The sequence below is a fragment of the Sceloporus occidentalis genome, unplaced genomic scaffold, assembly GCF_023333645.1.
Source record: "Sceloporus occidentalis isolate IW3139 unplaced genomic scaffold, rSceOcc1.0.p SCAF_5, whole genome shotgun sequence".
Classification (NCBI taxonomy): Eukaryota; Metazoa; Chordata; class Lepidosauria; order Squamata; family Phrynosomatidae; genus Sceloporus; species Sceloporus occidentalis.
The window spans coordinates 41,876,046-41,889,313 of NW_028316985.1; the positions used below are offsets into that span (position 1 = coordinate 41,876,046).

At 39.3% G+C, this 13,268-nt stretch overlaps 1 protein-coding gene across 12 annotated transcripts in view; it reads left to right on the plus strand.

Moving 5' to 3' along the window:
- Positions 1–13,268, plus strand: part of ANKS1B (ankyrin repeat and sterile alpha motif domain containing 1B) — a 499,785-nt gene that overhangs the window by 224,608 nt on the left and 261,909 nt on the right. For 9 of the 12 annotated variants that reach the window (XM_089523880.1, XM_089523881.1, XM_089523882.1 and 6 more), the window contains exon 15: positions 7,788–7,894. In XM_089523880.1, the coding sequence (XP_089380006.1) occupies positions 7,788–7,894 (107 nt within the window). Of the gene's footprint in view, positions 1–7,325; positions 7,895–13,268 lie in introns of those variants that run through there. The other 3 variants (XM_089523889.1, XM_089523890.1, XM_089523891.1) reach the window with 2 other exon arrangements.

Sequence of the window (13,268 nt, forward strand, 5' to 3'; positions counted from 1 at the left end):
TTCTTCCTGGTTTTTCTATATGATTTGAAAGCTCTGGTTGCCCATTTTGGCAAACATTCCTTGGATTATTATGCTAAACCATATAAGAAATTTATATCAGCATTTTGAAATGCTACTGTCCTAAGTTAGCCTGAAGGTAACTGCTCTAACAAATATTTGTATGGAAAAAGAGCATATGTGTTTATTTAACTTAAAAAGGGTTATCAAAGACTCCGTTGATCTTCCCTTTCTTAGGGGCAAAACAGACCAGCAGCTTCAGCTGGCTTCAGGGTGGCATGGGGGCATGGCCTTCAGATGATGCATGCCCTGATGCTACTCCCAAGCTGGCATCACCAGATGGCCAGCAGCATTGCGGTGCTCTGGCGGTGCGGCGTTTATATGCCACACATCGCAGGAGTAACAAAAAGCTGCTACCATGGCAGAAAACGCACCCTTTTCTGGCACAAAAACGAGTGGCATTTTGCCGCTTCTTTTTAAGCCGGATCGGGACTGCAGTGTGCGGTTGCTGCAGCCCGATCCTGCGCTCAAAGGGAAGGTGTCAAGCCATCTGTTCGGCCCTTAGAGTCTGTTTAAGCATTACTGTCCCCACATGTGAATTCATCCTAGGAAAAGATTGGAAGCAAGGTTCACATCATACCACTCTCCAAAGGGCAAAACTGGATATGAGCTAACATGTTATCTACACAAGATTCTTCTAGTCAGCTAGACTGCCAAGCATGGGATGGACATACCATTTCTTTTAAATGGCATTGCACCTCCCATGGAAAATAAGGGGCTGAACAGACTGACTCTTTCATAGCCGAATCTTAGCCATGGCAACTATACATTGCTGTCCTGATCTGGCCTGTCCACGGGGGCCCTAGCCATGGTGGCACCTTTTTGCCACTTATTCTGTGCTGTGCCAAAGACTCGGCATCTGGTGAGGTGGGTGACCGGCGTGGGGGTGAATTCAGGGCAGCCTGTGTGGACGTCATGCCCCCACTCTGCCCTGAGGCTGGCGTATGATGCCAGTCTGTAAAGGGTCTAAGCTTGGTATTTTGAAAGTGCTTCCAGATCCAACTTTGCTAATCACATGACTAGTCAGGCTGCCTATAGTGTAGATGAAAGTAAGGAACATGAAACAAAAAGTACAGCACCCTTCACCATTATAAGACCCCTTTCTGCATTTAGACCTCATGCCTGTGTTAATTTTTTACAAAAAGCCTTTGCCTACCAGGAAAAGGAGAACCTATCCTCCCAGGGTAGCAGTTACACAGCCTGGGAACAGCCTCCAAAAAGACCCTCTCCAAATGTTGCCTGTAAAGATGCTGGGAAAGAAAAGCCTTACTTTAAAGTTCTCTTATGGTCCAAAACACATTGCAGCGGCTTCAAGCTTACACTGAAGTCGCACAACAATAAAACATATGGCAGCCCCACAAGCACACACCCCATTGTTTTCAATGGGGCGCAAGCATACATGGAATTTCCCTTATGCAGGGGGATCCGGAACAGATCCTCTGCATAAGGGAAGGGCCCACTGTACTGGAATCCAGTTTGAGATTGCTTTAATTGCCCTGGTTTAATGCTAGGGAATTCTGGGAATTGTAATTTTGTGAGACATTTAGTCTTCTCTGTCAGAGAGTCCTGGTGCCACAATAAACAATTCCCAGGATTCCCTAGCACTGAGCCAGGGCAATTAAGGCTTTCTCAAACTGGATTATTTCTGCAGTGTGTTTTGGACTTTATCGCAGCTAAATTCATATGCAGAGATAAGACTCTCAGGTAATCTGAAAATGTTAATAATCCCTGTTTTGTTCATGGATAAGGGATCTGATTGGGCTTGTGAAATGGACACATGGGTAAATGAGCTGGGTGGAACTAATCTCTCTCAGCTGTGCCTACCTGAGGACTCCAGCACAAACACAGGTTTGAGGGCCACAGATTTTACTCTTAGTCCTTCATCACTTTAAGACAAAAGTAAAAAGGGGAGAGGGAAAAGAAGAACTAACAGAGGTGTAAGTTATTGGTTCAGGCCTGGTTTTAAGATTGATGCTGCTTTACTGTCCCTGATGGATGACCTTTTCCAGGACAAAGACAAAGAAGTGAGCCCATGGTGATTATTTTATGCCACTCCACAGCTTCTACTACCCATAGCCATTACATCCTTCATGGATGGAACTGGTATGTTAATCAGCCATCTATTGGCTGCCAATATATTTCTGTTCCAAATTCAAGGTGCTGGTGATGATATCTAAATCCAGAAATGTTTGGGACCTTGATATTTGAGGGAATGCCTCTTCCTGTATGCTTCTGCATGAGGGTTGAATTCTGCTGTGTGTGTGTGTGGAGGGCCTTCTTGGCTTTGGCATCCCAACTGTGAAATGCTCTCCCTTTGGAGACCCAATTGGCACTAACACTGAATTTTTTTAGGCAGCAAGTAAAAACATGGCCATTCATCATAACATTTGGGCCTTATTGAATTCTCTCAAATGCTAATGTATATAAACTATTTTGATCTTTTAAGTCTCTTTTAACCCCTTAATTGCATTTAATATGATTTTAACTAAATTATTTATATTGTTGTAAGCCCTTTTAACCTGTTTGATTTAACAGAGGCCTGTTATGTTTTATTTTGACTTTGTATTGTACTTCTTGTTGTACACCGCTTTGATCTAATTTGGAAAAGCGGTATATAAATAAACATTATTATTATTATTATTATTATTATTATTATTATTATTTTATTATCTTGCCAGCTTCTCCCAGGTGGTGTATGGTAGTGACAGGGACCTTCTCTATTCAGGACAGAAGGTCAGATGACCATATTTTGGAAGGAGAGATACAAGAATCTTCTGCCATTAGAGTTATGGCTTCTCTTTCTCCAGCTCGAGTTTTGATTCAAGACAAACCTCTGCTGGCAATACCATCTCATTGTCAACACAGACATCAGTACTGTTTCAGGTCATGCTCCTAAGTCAGATCAGACTCTTATTCAACTTCTTCCTATTGATATTACCGAGGCAGATAATACCATTGAGCAGAAACTGTTCACAGCTGTCAGTACTATGGCTATTATACATACAGGCCCCTTCTTGGGAATCCTGCTATTCTGAGATCAGTTCTTCCACCAACAACAGCTGTTCTGACATACATGCTGCTGTAGGAACAAGACTTCCTTGACACTTCCTTTCAGACACAAGAGGTATCATTCTGACCATACACACTCTGCTTTCCTAGCCTCTATCCAGCAAGGTCAAGCCTTTCTAAAAGTACTGCATCTCAGGACCAGGCCATATCTCAGACATCAGTTGGTATGGCCTCACACAGTATGCCTCTTCTCTGTTCCCTTTTCTGACTAATCAGCACCAAAGTTCATCAGGACTAGGCAAGGTGTATCTTGATTGCCCCAAGGCAGTGTCAAGGATCCTGTCCTAGATGCTTTACTGGTTGCAATGAGAGAGATTATTGACACTGCTCATTGACCTTCTACTAGAAGATCCTACGCCTACAAGTGGAAGGAGTTTGCTGATTCCCTACTTCCACAGGTGATTGCTGCGGCTGAAGTCCGCGTATGTTAAACTTTCTACTTTCTTTGTCGAATGGAGGCCTCTCTTTGTCTTCAATTTGTTGTTATTACCTAGCTGCCATTTCAGCATGTTTTCAGTTTCTTGGTAAATCTTCTTGTTTTACACATCGTTTAGTTTTTTTTTTTTTTTTTTAAAGGATACAAGCACCTTGCATTGGGCCTAAAAGCCAAGTGGGCTTTGGACTTGGTTCTTGGTCAGCTCTGTGGGAGACCCTTTGAGCCAATCGCAACATGTCATGTTCAACTCTGTTGTAGAAGACTACTTTTCTCATTGCCATTGTAACTGCAAGGAGAGCTGGTGAACTTTGTGCCTTGCATGTGGATGCACCGTATCTTCAGTTTCATTTGGACAAAGTTGTGTTGAGAGCAAGGATCACTTTCTTACTGAAAACAGTGTCATCATTCTATCTCAACCAGGACATTGTGTTCCATTCCCTGTTTCAGAACCCCACTTCAGACTGTAAGAGGCATTGGCACTGCCTTGATGTTAGCCTTCTATGTGGAGAGGACTTCCATACCCCTCCCAGTTTGTTTGTTTGCTACTCAGTGTCAAGGAAGGAACTGTCTATTTCCTCACAATGCTTCTCAAAGTGGGTGGTGTCACTAGGGGTGTGTAAAAGGCATGGATTGCTTTCAAATACTGGGGAAATGTGAGTTTGTACAAAATGTGGCAGATGGATTAGTACTCAAGGCTGGGAATCACAGTCAAGTTACTCTTCTTCTTCTTTTACAACTGCAATGTCTCCCAGTACTTTTGCCATATCATGAGAAGAGATGAATCACTAGAAAAGACAATAATACTTGGTAAAGTAGAGGCTTGGTAAGGCAGCAGGAAAAGAGGTAGATTGCATTATAGATGGATAGACTAAATCAAGGAAGCCACAGCTCTGGGTTTGCAAGACTAGAGCAGGGCATCTGATGGTAGGAGGACTTGACTTGTTGGCAATTAGCAACAACAAAATGATAGAGCCAACATATGGGAGTACTGTTTCTCCATGTTTAGCTCTGTGATTCCTGAATACAGTCTATTCATTTAATTTAGGACTGCAAAACATCTGTTCTGCTAAGCCAAAATTGGCCCAGTAGAGGCTTTATAAATCTTCAGTTTTTGCTTTCTACTTGGGTTCGTAAGTGTTCAGGACTTCTAGCCACCATACATGACTGATTTTATTTTATTTATTGATGGTCTTCATGTGCTTTTGATGTATGATAAATCATGCAACCCTGTAATTAGTTGTGTCACCTTCTCTATGTGGATTGCTTTCACCATTGTGATCAATCTTACCATTTTGTTTTCATGTCTGCATAATTAGAAATACGGAATGATAGTAAAGCATAAAATAATAATTTAGAATAATTGAAATATATAAGTCACTGAAATGTTAACTGGCATTTTAACTGGAAGAAAAATAATGCCTGAGAGCTATCTTCATGTCTTGTCCTTTATCTTAAACGTTTAGGCGCGTTACAGACCGCCCAAAATGGGCGGTCTTGCGCCACTGCCGGTTGCTGCGTCTGGGAACCACAGCAGCCAAACTGCGCGGTTCTCGGGCGCAGCAACAAAGAAGTGCCAAAATGGCGCTTCTTCCTGGGCCCCGGAAGAGGCGCCACAAAGCGCGAGGTGCGCACTCACTGCGCCACTTCAGGTGCACGATGTCCGGACGCTGTGTGTCCGTGACGTCAAAATGGCGACGCCCATCTGTATAGGGTACCGCCATTTTGACGCACTCATTACACGTGAGGGGCAAGGTGCATCAGGAAGTGCCGCCCCTCACGCGTAATGACGGCGCCTCAAGGGGCCCGTCTGTAACGCGCCTTTATGTATCTCTCCAGTGATGAGGACTGCAGTCCCAGATGCAAATAACTCAGCAGCCTGTGCTGAGTTGAATCTAAGTGGTTGTCTACACGATTAAAATACTCTTCATTCCAATTGAATAGAATGTGATCCAATCACATGTGATTTGCAGGAGTTTCGGCTTTTTGCAAGGGGGTCAAAAAACTCCTTAAACGCCCTAGAAAAAGGCTTTGTAGTTTTTGCCAGAATATCTGTGGAAATCCACAGAAATGTGGACTATCCACACCTGAAGCCATACATCTGCTTTGCATGCATTTGGATGACTGCATATTTTTGGCAGAGGGAGGGTGAATAGATGCAAATAGTTACAAATCTATGCAAGTCAGTGAAGACAATTAACCATCAATGCAAATGTGTGAAATTTGCATAATACACGTACTTATTGACTAGCCTTAAATCCTTTTAAAGCAATGGGCTTTGATCCACTTACAGTAGATCTTTCTGTTACTAGAAAGTAAATTTTATTGTTTGTTAAACTCATTTAGAAAGCATGTTTTGTTCTTAGTCCTCATATTGAATTGTGTTCCAAAGTCTTGTTTGAATTTACATTAATAAATATCAGGAATGAAACTGGGTTTCTGATTTAGTCAGAAGTTTTCAATGGATATTTGTCCATTCAGTAATTTTTCATTGAGGCTTGACAAAAGGTTTGCTAATACCAGCAGTCAGGTTGTAGAACAGGAATAAAATCTATTGAAGTCACCAAGAGAATTCCCTGTGACTTGAGTTGCACTAGAAATGAGTCATAGTTTGTTGTGCTGTCTGATTCATATATGACTAGTGTGCAATGTTAAGGTTATAGACAATTGACAATACAATTGTTTATGCAAATTTCAGTGATTTGTTTACATGTGCAGTGTGTACATATAGCAATATGTCTGTAGTGAACACAATTTGTGAATGCTTTAAAACTAAGGATTCTTGGAAGGTCAAACCACTATTTTTCTTGTATATTTAGAATGAAGAAACTGTTTCTCTGTTGTTAAACATTGAATTTGATATTTTTTAAGCACCATGAAACAGGAAGGACAAAGATAATGGATGAATTAATATTCTAGTTTCCTAATTATTAGCTGTGTTCGATAAATAGAAATAATGAATGTTAAAGAACTTGGAGTGAACTGAACTGTTAGTCCTGATTACAGTAGACCATTGAATCCTTGGGACTTACTGAATTGGATCTCAGTAATTGGAACTAACTGAGCATTCATATATCTCTTTCAAGTGGTTTTGTTTCTGAGAAATAAAAACAACTCTTTTTTTTACTTAAAAAAAAACATTAACTGTTAGTGTGACTGGATGACCTTTTCAGACTGAATTTTAAGTAGATTACAATGAAGGTTTGCTGATATGTCTGATAGTATTTCATGGCTGAGAAATCTGGGAGATGAAGAAATAATTATTTTGACTTGAACGGATGTTGTATAATTTAAATTATTCTCAATTTTAACAAGAAAACATGCAGCAGATTTTTTTTTCATTTATTGTGAGCTGGTTGAAGAGAATGTATAATTGGAACAATGGTTTAGGGCATACTGTGAGCCGAGCAAACCTCGCTGCAGTCTTTTTTAAAAAGGAAAGGGGGAAAAAGAAGCAGCAAGTAGTAAGCCATGCCATAGGCTACAGTTAATGCATTGCATTGCCTGATGTCTTTTGAAACATTAAGCATCTACAACAGGCAGATCTCTCTCTAAAGTATAACTGGTAGGAAGGTTCTATTCAGATTCTAGCATTTTAGCTTGCCTTTGATGACCTGCTATTTTCTGCATTTGTTTTGACTGCTCTCATCATTCAAGATTGATGCTTGGATGGGTGTGTAGGTGGAAGCGGCAGCAGCAGCAAGCTTACAGCTTGCAGACAAAAAATCTGCCTTATCTGATGGCTATTATTGAAAATGCGAGGTGTAGCCTAGGCTGGGTAATGAAGGGGAGCGAGCAAGGGGGAGCAAGGAGCATGGAGTTGCATACTGATGAGTGTAGGAGTACTTGATAAAAGATTTCTTACTGCTAGCAGCGCATTGCTCATTGTGGAGTATTTCAACAATCACATATAACAGAAAGCAGCTTACTGACAGCTTGATATGCCTTTTCCTCCACTGAATGACGTACTGGTCTGTAGTAGAGATTAATACCTATGAAATGTTGAGCTAGGAGCAGATCTTACTCTATAGCTTGCCCTGGAAAGTATGTGCTACTTCTGACTTTTTTCCTTGCTGGAAGCATTCATTTGACAAGCTGGCGGGCTCCTTTGATACCAACTTCTCCCGGAACACAATGTGGCAATGCCACCTCTCAGCCCAGGACCATCGTTATTATCCTGTGGATGGATATTCCCTACTTAAACGCCTCCCTTCTCAAACTCTTTCAGCACCCAGATGCCCTGTCCAGACGGTGGGACAATGGTTGGAAAATATTGGGCTACCTCAGTATGAGAATCACTTGCTGGCTAATGGATTTGACAATGTACAGTTTATGGTAAGTGATCTTCCATGTGTAACAGTGTACATTTATATTTGCTTCTTTGCCTCATGAGATCTTACACAATGTGGAATAGAATCTATTTTGTGTTCGCTTTAGAATAAATATTTTACATAATGCTGTCTATTAGCTGTGTGAACAAAGGGATTTGGAGCCACCCTTCTGCTTTCTTCATATTTTATTTCTGAGCATTTTTAAGAAAGTAAAAGCATAATACCTCTAGACCATCCTTGCAGGAAGACTGTTTTCTCGCCAATGGTGACAACAAATATCCTTATAGGGAGCACAGCATTGCTCAGATGTTCATTAGTATGAAATAAATGCCCATTATTCCACCCCTACATCCAGTTCCGAATGCTCTGACAAAAACCTGTATTTTCAGCTTTTAAAAAAGCTTTAAGTGATTGAAAATGGATGCCTGTTTCTTTAAATGTAGACATAAAAACCACCTGCATTTTACTATGGAAGAGTTAACAGAAATGGACAATCCAGGTGTCTTTGCTGTGTAGCATACATGTTTTGTGTGATGCTTTAAACCTATGAAAGCTTCATGCCAAAATGAATATGGGTAGGAAAAGGGTAGGTTAACTAACAAAACAGTTTCCATTCCTTCTATATATACCTTCCAGTGCCTAGATGTAGTAACACTCACCACACCTGTTGTTCCAAATCTATTGTTATCACTCACACATCACTGTTTTTCTAGTTGTTAAATCAGAGTGATCTGCAGTGTTCTACTGTTGGTATAGAATATGTGCATACATTATATGAAATAAATCATTTTCTGACAATGTTTACTACATAATCTTCTTAAATATTTTTAATATTTAAAAAGGGCTATTAATAGGGCTTTTTATTCCCCTTGTAAGTGGTTTTTCCAATCCAGTTTTTAAAAGAACCTTGAATGCATTTGTAACATAAATCTAACTAAAATATTACTAATGTTAACTTGTAAGCAATATCAATCCAATTTATCCATGCAAATAAGATTTTATAAACTGGATTGTATGCAAGCATCTACTATTTCACCCAGATCTACATTGTTCTCATCTCTTATTCATAGTCAGAAATAGGCTATAGTACTTACTGCATCCAAAATTTAATCAGTAGTATATATTTTAATGTAGGACAATAACTTATACAGATAAGCATGCAGAAGTCAAAGTTCCAAATGGGGAGTGGTTCTTAGGGAGACAGTATATATGTGGTGCAAATATTAATGTGTACTTGAAGATGTATTATAGTCAGCTTATCAGGTTATCTAAACATTGTTGGCATACTAGGACAGTGATTAATTGGACATTGTATAAAGTCAGCAATGGGCTCTTAAACAATCTTAGTCCTTTTCAGTGATATACCTATGCAGATGTCCCCATTTATGTACTATAAACAAGCACCATATGTCTGAAGCTATTAAAAAACTATGGGGGCAAAGTTGTTTCCAGACCTTTTTACTATAAACAATTTTCAATATTTACTAGATGAACACAAATCTGAATGAAGAATTAGGTTCTTATATGTTGTCTATTGATTACACAGTGAGGTATGAATAAAGCAATATAATGCACGGCAAATTATCCTACATTTTTATAGCCATATTATAATTATGTTATGTTATGACCTTGGGTATGTTCAAAATAACTAACATCCTCTATTTTTAATCATACATTTTTGAAGTGCTTATATATGTTTCAGCTATAGTTCTTCAGTTCTTTTAACATAGTTGTGCTTGTGTACCAGAAAAGGTATAATGGTATAACCATTGAATATATTTTTAAACAATCAGATTTCATTTACATTTAAAATACTGAAAAGAGTGAAAACAACTTTGATTTTCTGAAATAGCTGTGCTTTGTTATTTATTGATATGAAACAAATTGATTACCAGCTGGAACATTTTGTGCAGTGCAGTTCTCTACATGTCCATTGGTAAGTGAGCTCAGTTAAGTTGAATTTATTCCCAGAGGTGTGTGGGACTTCAACTGTATAATTAAATCCTATTTATGCCTACTCAGAAGTAAATATTGCCTAGGTTCAGTGGTGTTTACGTCCAAGAAAGTATGCATAGCGTCATAGTCTATTTCATATATGCACATTTTTCATCAGTGAAATATTCAGCCAATCAACATATTTATTTTAATAATGTTATATTGAGCTGGGTAAAATTGAAGACTTGTTTGGATATTTTTTTTCTTCCTCTTTACCATATTTCTGCTTTTGTTTTTCTTGCAATGCATTCTGGTGCTCATTTGTTTTTCTGTTGCCTAAGCAACGTTATCACACATCTATTTAAAATAGTGTACTACTGTATTATATTACTGCATATTTCATGTAGGAATGTATTCATCAAGATAATGTATTTAATGGTGATATAAATATCAGAAATCAATATTCTGTTAAGGTGTTTTTCAATAGCAGTATTATATGAAATAAAATCACATTCTGGTGTCTAACATATTTTTTAGATAAAATGATTATGTGGTAAAGACATTGTTAGAATCACATAGAATAAGCCCTTAGGGATAACATTCTTATCGATATACAGTCATTTAGCTGAAAGGTTATGAGAATGAATGAAGAAACGCAACCTCTGTATTTATTTCATTAAAGTGTGTTGGGGGAGGGGCAGTAGATTCCTTTCATTATTTTCTTTTATTTAAAAATGATATATATAAAAGATGTCTTTTGCCTTCAAACATTTTATATGTATTTTTAAAATATTCATGCTCACAACGAGTCAGACCCTGTCTTCTTAAATATTATAACACAAAAAAGCAATGTAGACAACCTGTTGATGGCCCATGCATTAATTTTAACCCTCCAGCATCAATACAAGACATTTTATTCACTTTGGAGTCATGTCTTGGTAGAGACTCCTCACAGAACTAAGCCTACAATGTAGGTGTTCTGACACTGGGGTGAGACAGACAGGCAAAATAAAGCAGCTTCCAGCCACTTTGAAGGCGGGGCATTTATATGACACTTACCTCCAAAGTGGGTGGAAACTGAAATGAAGCTGCACTCTGGGGCTAAAAAGTGGAGCAAAAAGAAGCTCCAACTTAGCATGAAAAATGTGCATCTTTGTGCCTGCATATAAACAGACTCACACTAATGTATAGCTGCAGCAAAACAAAAAAAATGAAAGTGCAATGACTCCAATAGATGTAATTACAATGTACATAAACCAGACAGTCTGACAGGGAGGCATGGGGGGGCATGTATGTGGAGCCCCCATGATACTGCTTTTTCAATGCCATGTACCAGCGGAGCATCACATGTGCGACTGTGTGGCTGATCAAAGGGATGGACATGCAATGGGATAGCATCTGGGTGGACATGGGAGGTAGTTGAAGATCTCAGGTGGTGTGTTTATGTGACGGTGTGCATGGTGGGAAGGTGACAAAAAAAGGTACCCAGCAGTGCAGCTTGACACCACACCTTGCAGTCTGCCTGTGGCTATTTGGCCTAGTATGTGGACAGCGCGGTTTCGACCCACTTTTTTTGTTCCAGCCAATGTTAACATTCCATTTATCAACAAACCATACATTAAGAAGCAGATGTGACATGCTCAGATTATCAGTACGTTGGCCTATCCTTCACAGAGGACACTGGAATTCAGGAAATATAAGTAGTGTACATTAAATCCTAAGGCTAACCCCAATCACAGTGCTAACCTTATTGCTTACCCTCCGTGTGTTATCATTGAGGTCAGAAATTACTCAGTGAAAGTATTTTACGAAAGCGCATTAGAGTTAGCTTCGGAACTTGGCTCAAAGCCAAAATTTCAATTGGTCATGCCTCAGTAAATTCATATATAGTATCACTAGTAATCTGTCAGAAAGTGAGCTGTTGTATCCTTCGATAGTAAAAGTGTGAGAAAAGAATAGTGTGCACTTGCTGAAAGGACACTGAGGACATCAAGGATAGAACAATGCAATGATTGGTGTGCTATTTAACTGACTCTTAAGATAGAGGAAGAGTTATATCCTGGCAATTAAGGTACTTCAGCTAATTGCAGATTATAGCATCTGGTCTAAGTGCTTAGGAAGCCTAATGAACTAATGGGCAAAATTCTTTTACAAAGATATTTAACTCTTACTTTCACAATATGGCTTGAGAGTACTGCAAGATATCTTGTTGGAATAAGACAGACTTGACAGAGTTGATGATTGTTACATCATGAACCAACAGCTATCACCAGGATATGAAACAATTCTGGAAACACAGAGATCTTAGGTCATTATGTAAAATCCAGGCAAAGTTAAAACTTGGCAGACCAAACTGGAACCAGGTGACAACCCAGGTCATTATTAAATCTAGGCATATTCCAACTATAAATAGCTGGAGGAATAATCTTGCCCAGTGTCTTACATTTTTATGGTGCGCCCAGAATGTGTTCTATGTAGAAATGTCAGAATGTATGTGAATTTATGATCATCATATGTAAAAATGTATTTTTCATGCAGATACATTCCTCAGAGATCTGGGATAAGCACATGATGGCACTTGTATAATATTTGAAATTGCTTTATGTTAGGAAGAAGGCAAAAAAGAAAACCAAGGAAGAGGCTTGGTTAAAGAAAGTCAAAGGATCTGCTACTAATGGCTGTCACAGACTGTAACTGATGTCATGCACCCTTACAGATAATCAGTGTGGATTTTGTCCAAAGATCCTCATATCACTGATCCGCACAAGCTTCAGAGACTCTCACAGATAAATTAGGGTAGTTTTTGCACCACTGTATCACTGTCTCTATTACCCCCATTTTTGGCCCAAGTATTCCAGAAACGTGTATTATAAATACCTTCTAGTTTCTTGCGATGCTAGTGCTTACCTTCTTTCCCTCAATACCCACTACCAGCAGGATCTACACTTAGAGCAGCGCAACAGTTAGTATCAGTCAGATCATAAGTATAGTGAACACCACAGTTCTTTTTCGTGATCTCTGTGATTCACACAACTGAGTATTGTTGCACCTGCACAGAGCATACTCAGAACATTCTATAATTTTTGGTAGTAGTTTTGTCCACCCTCAGCTATACCTTCATGATTCCTGATCATTTACCATTTACCTCAGTTTCTTTTTATCTGTTGCTTGAGCAGCATCAATGGCCCTTGTCAGTTGGTGTATTTCTCCTCAGTCTTTACTATTTTGACTTGGCACATTTATTAGCATTTCTTCTCTCTAAACCAGACCTGCACAACGTAGCAATAGGCAGGAGCCAAAATTTAAATGGTTTGACCTCTCCAGGCCACAGGTGGCGGTGGAACTGCCTTCTGAGTCCCTCGTGGCAGCCACCTCGCAAGACTCGGAGGACATGCGTGTGTGTGTGAGGTAGTGCCTTCTGAGGGCTGTCATAAGTCAGAAAC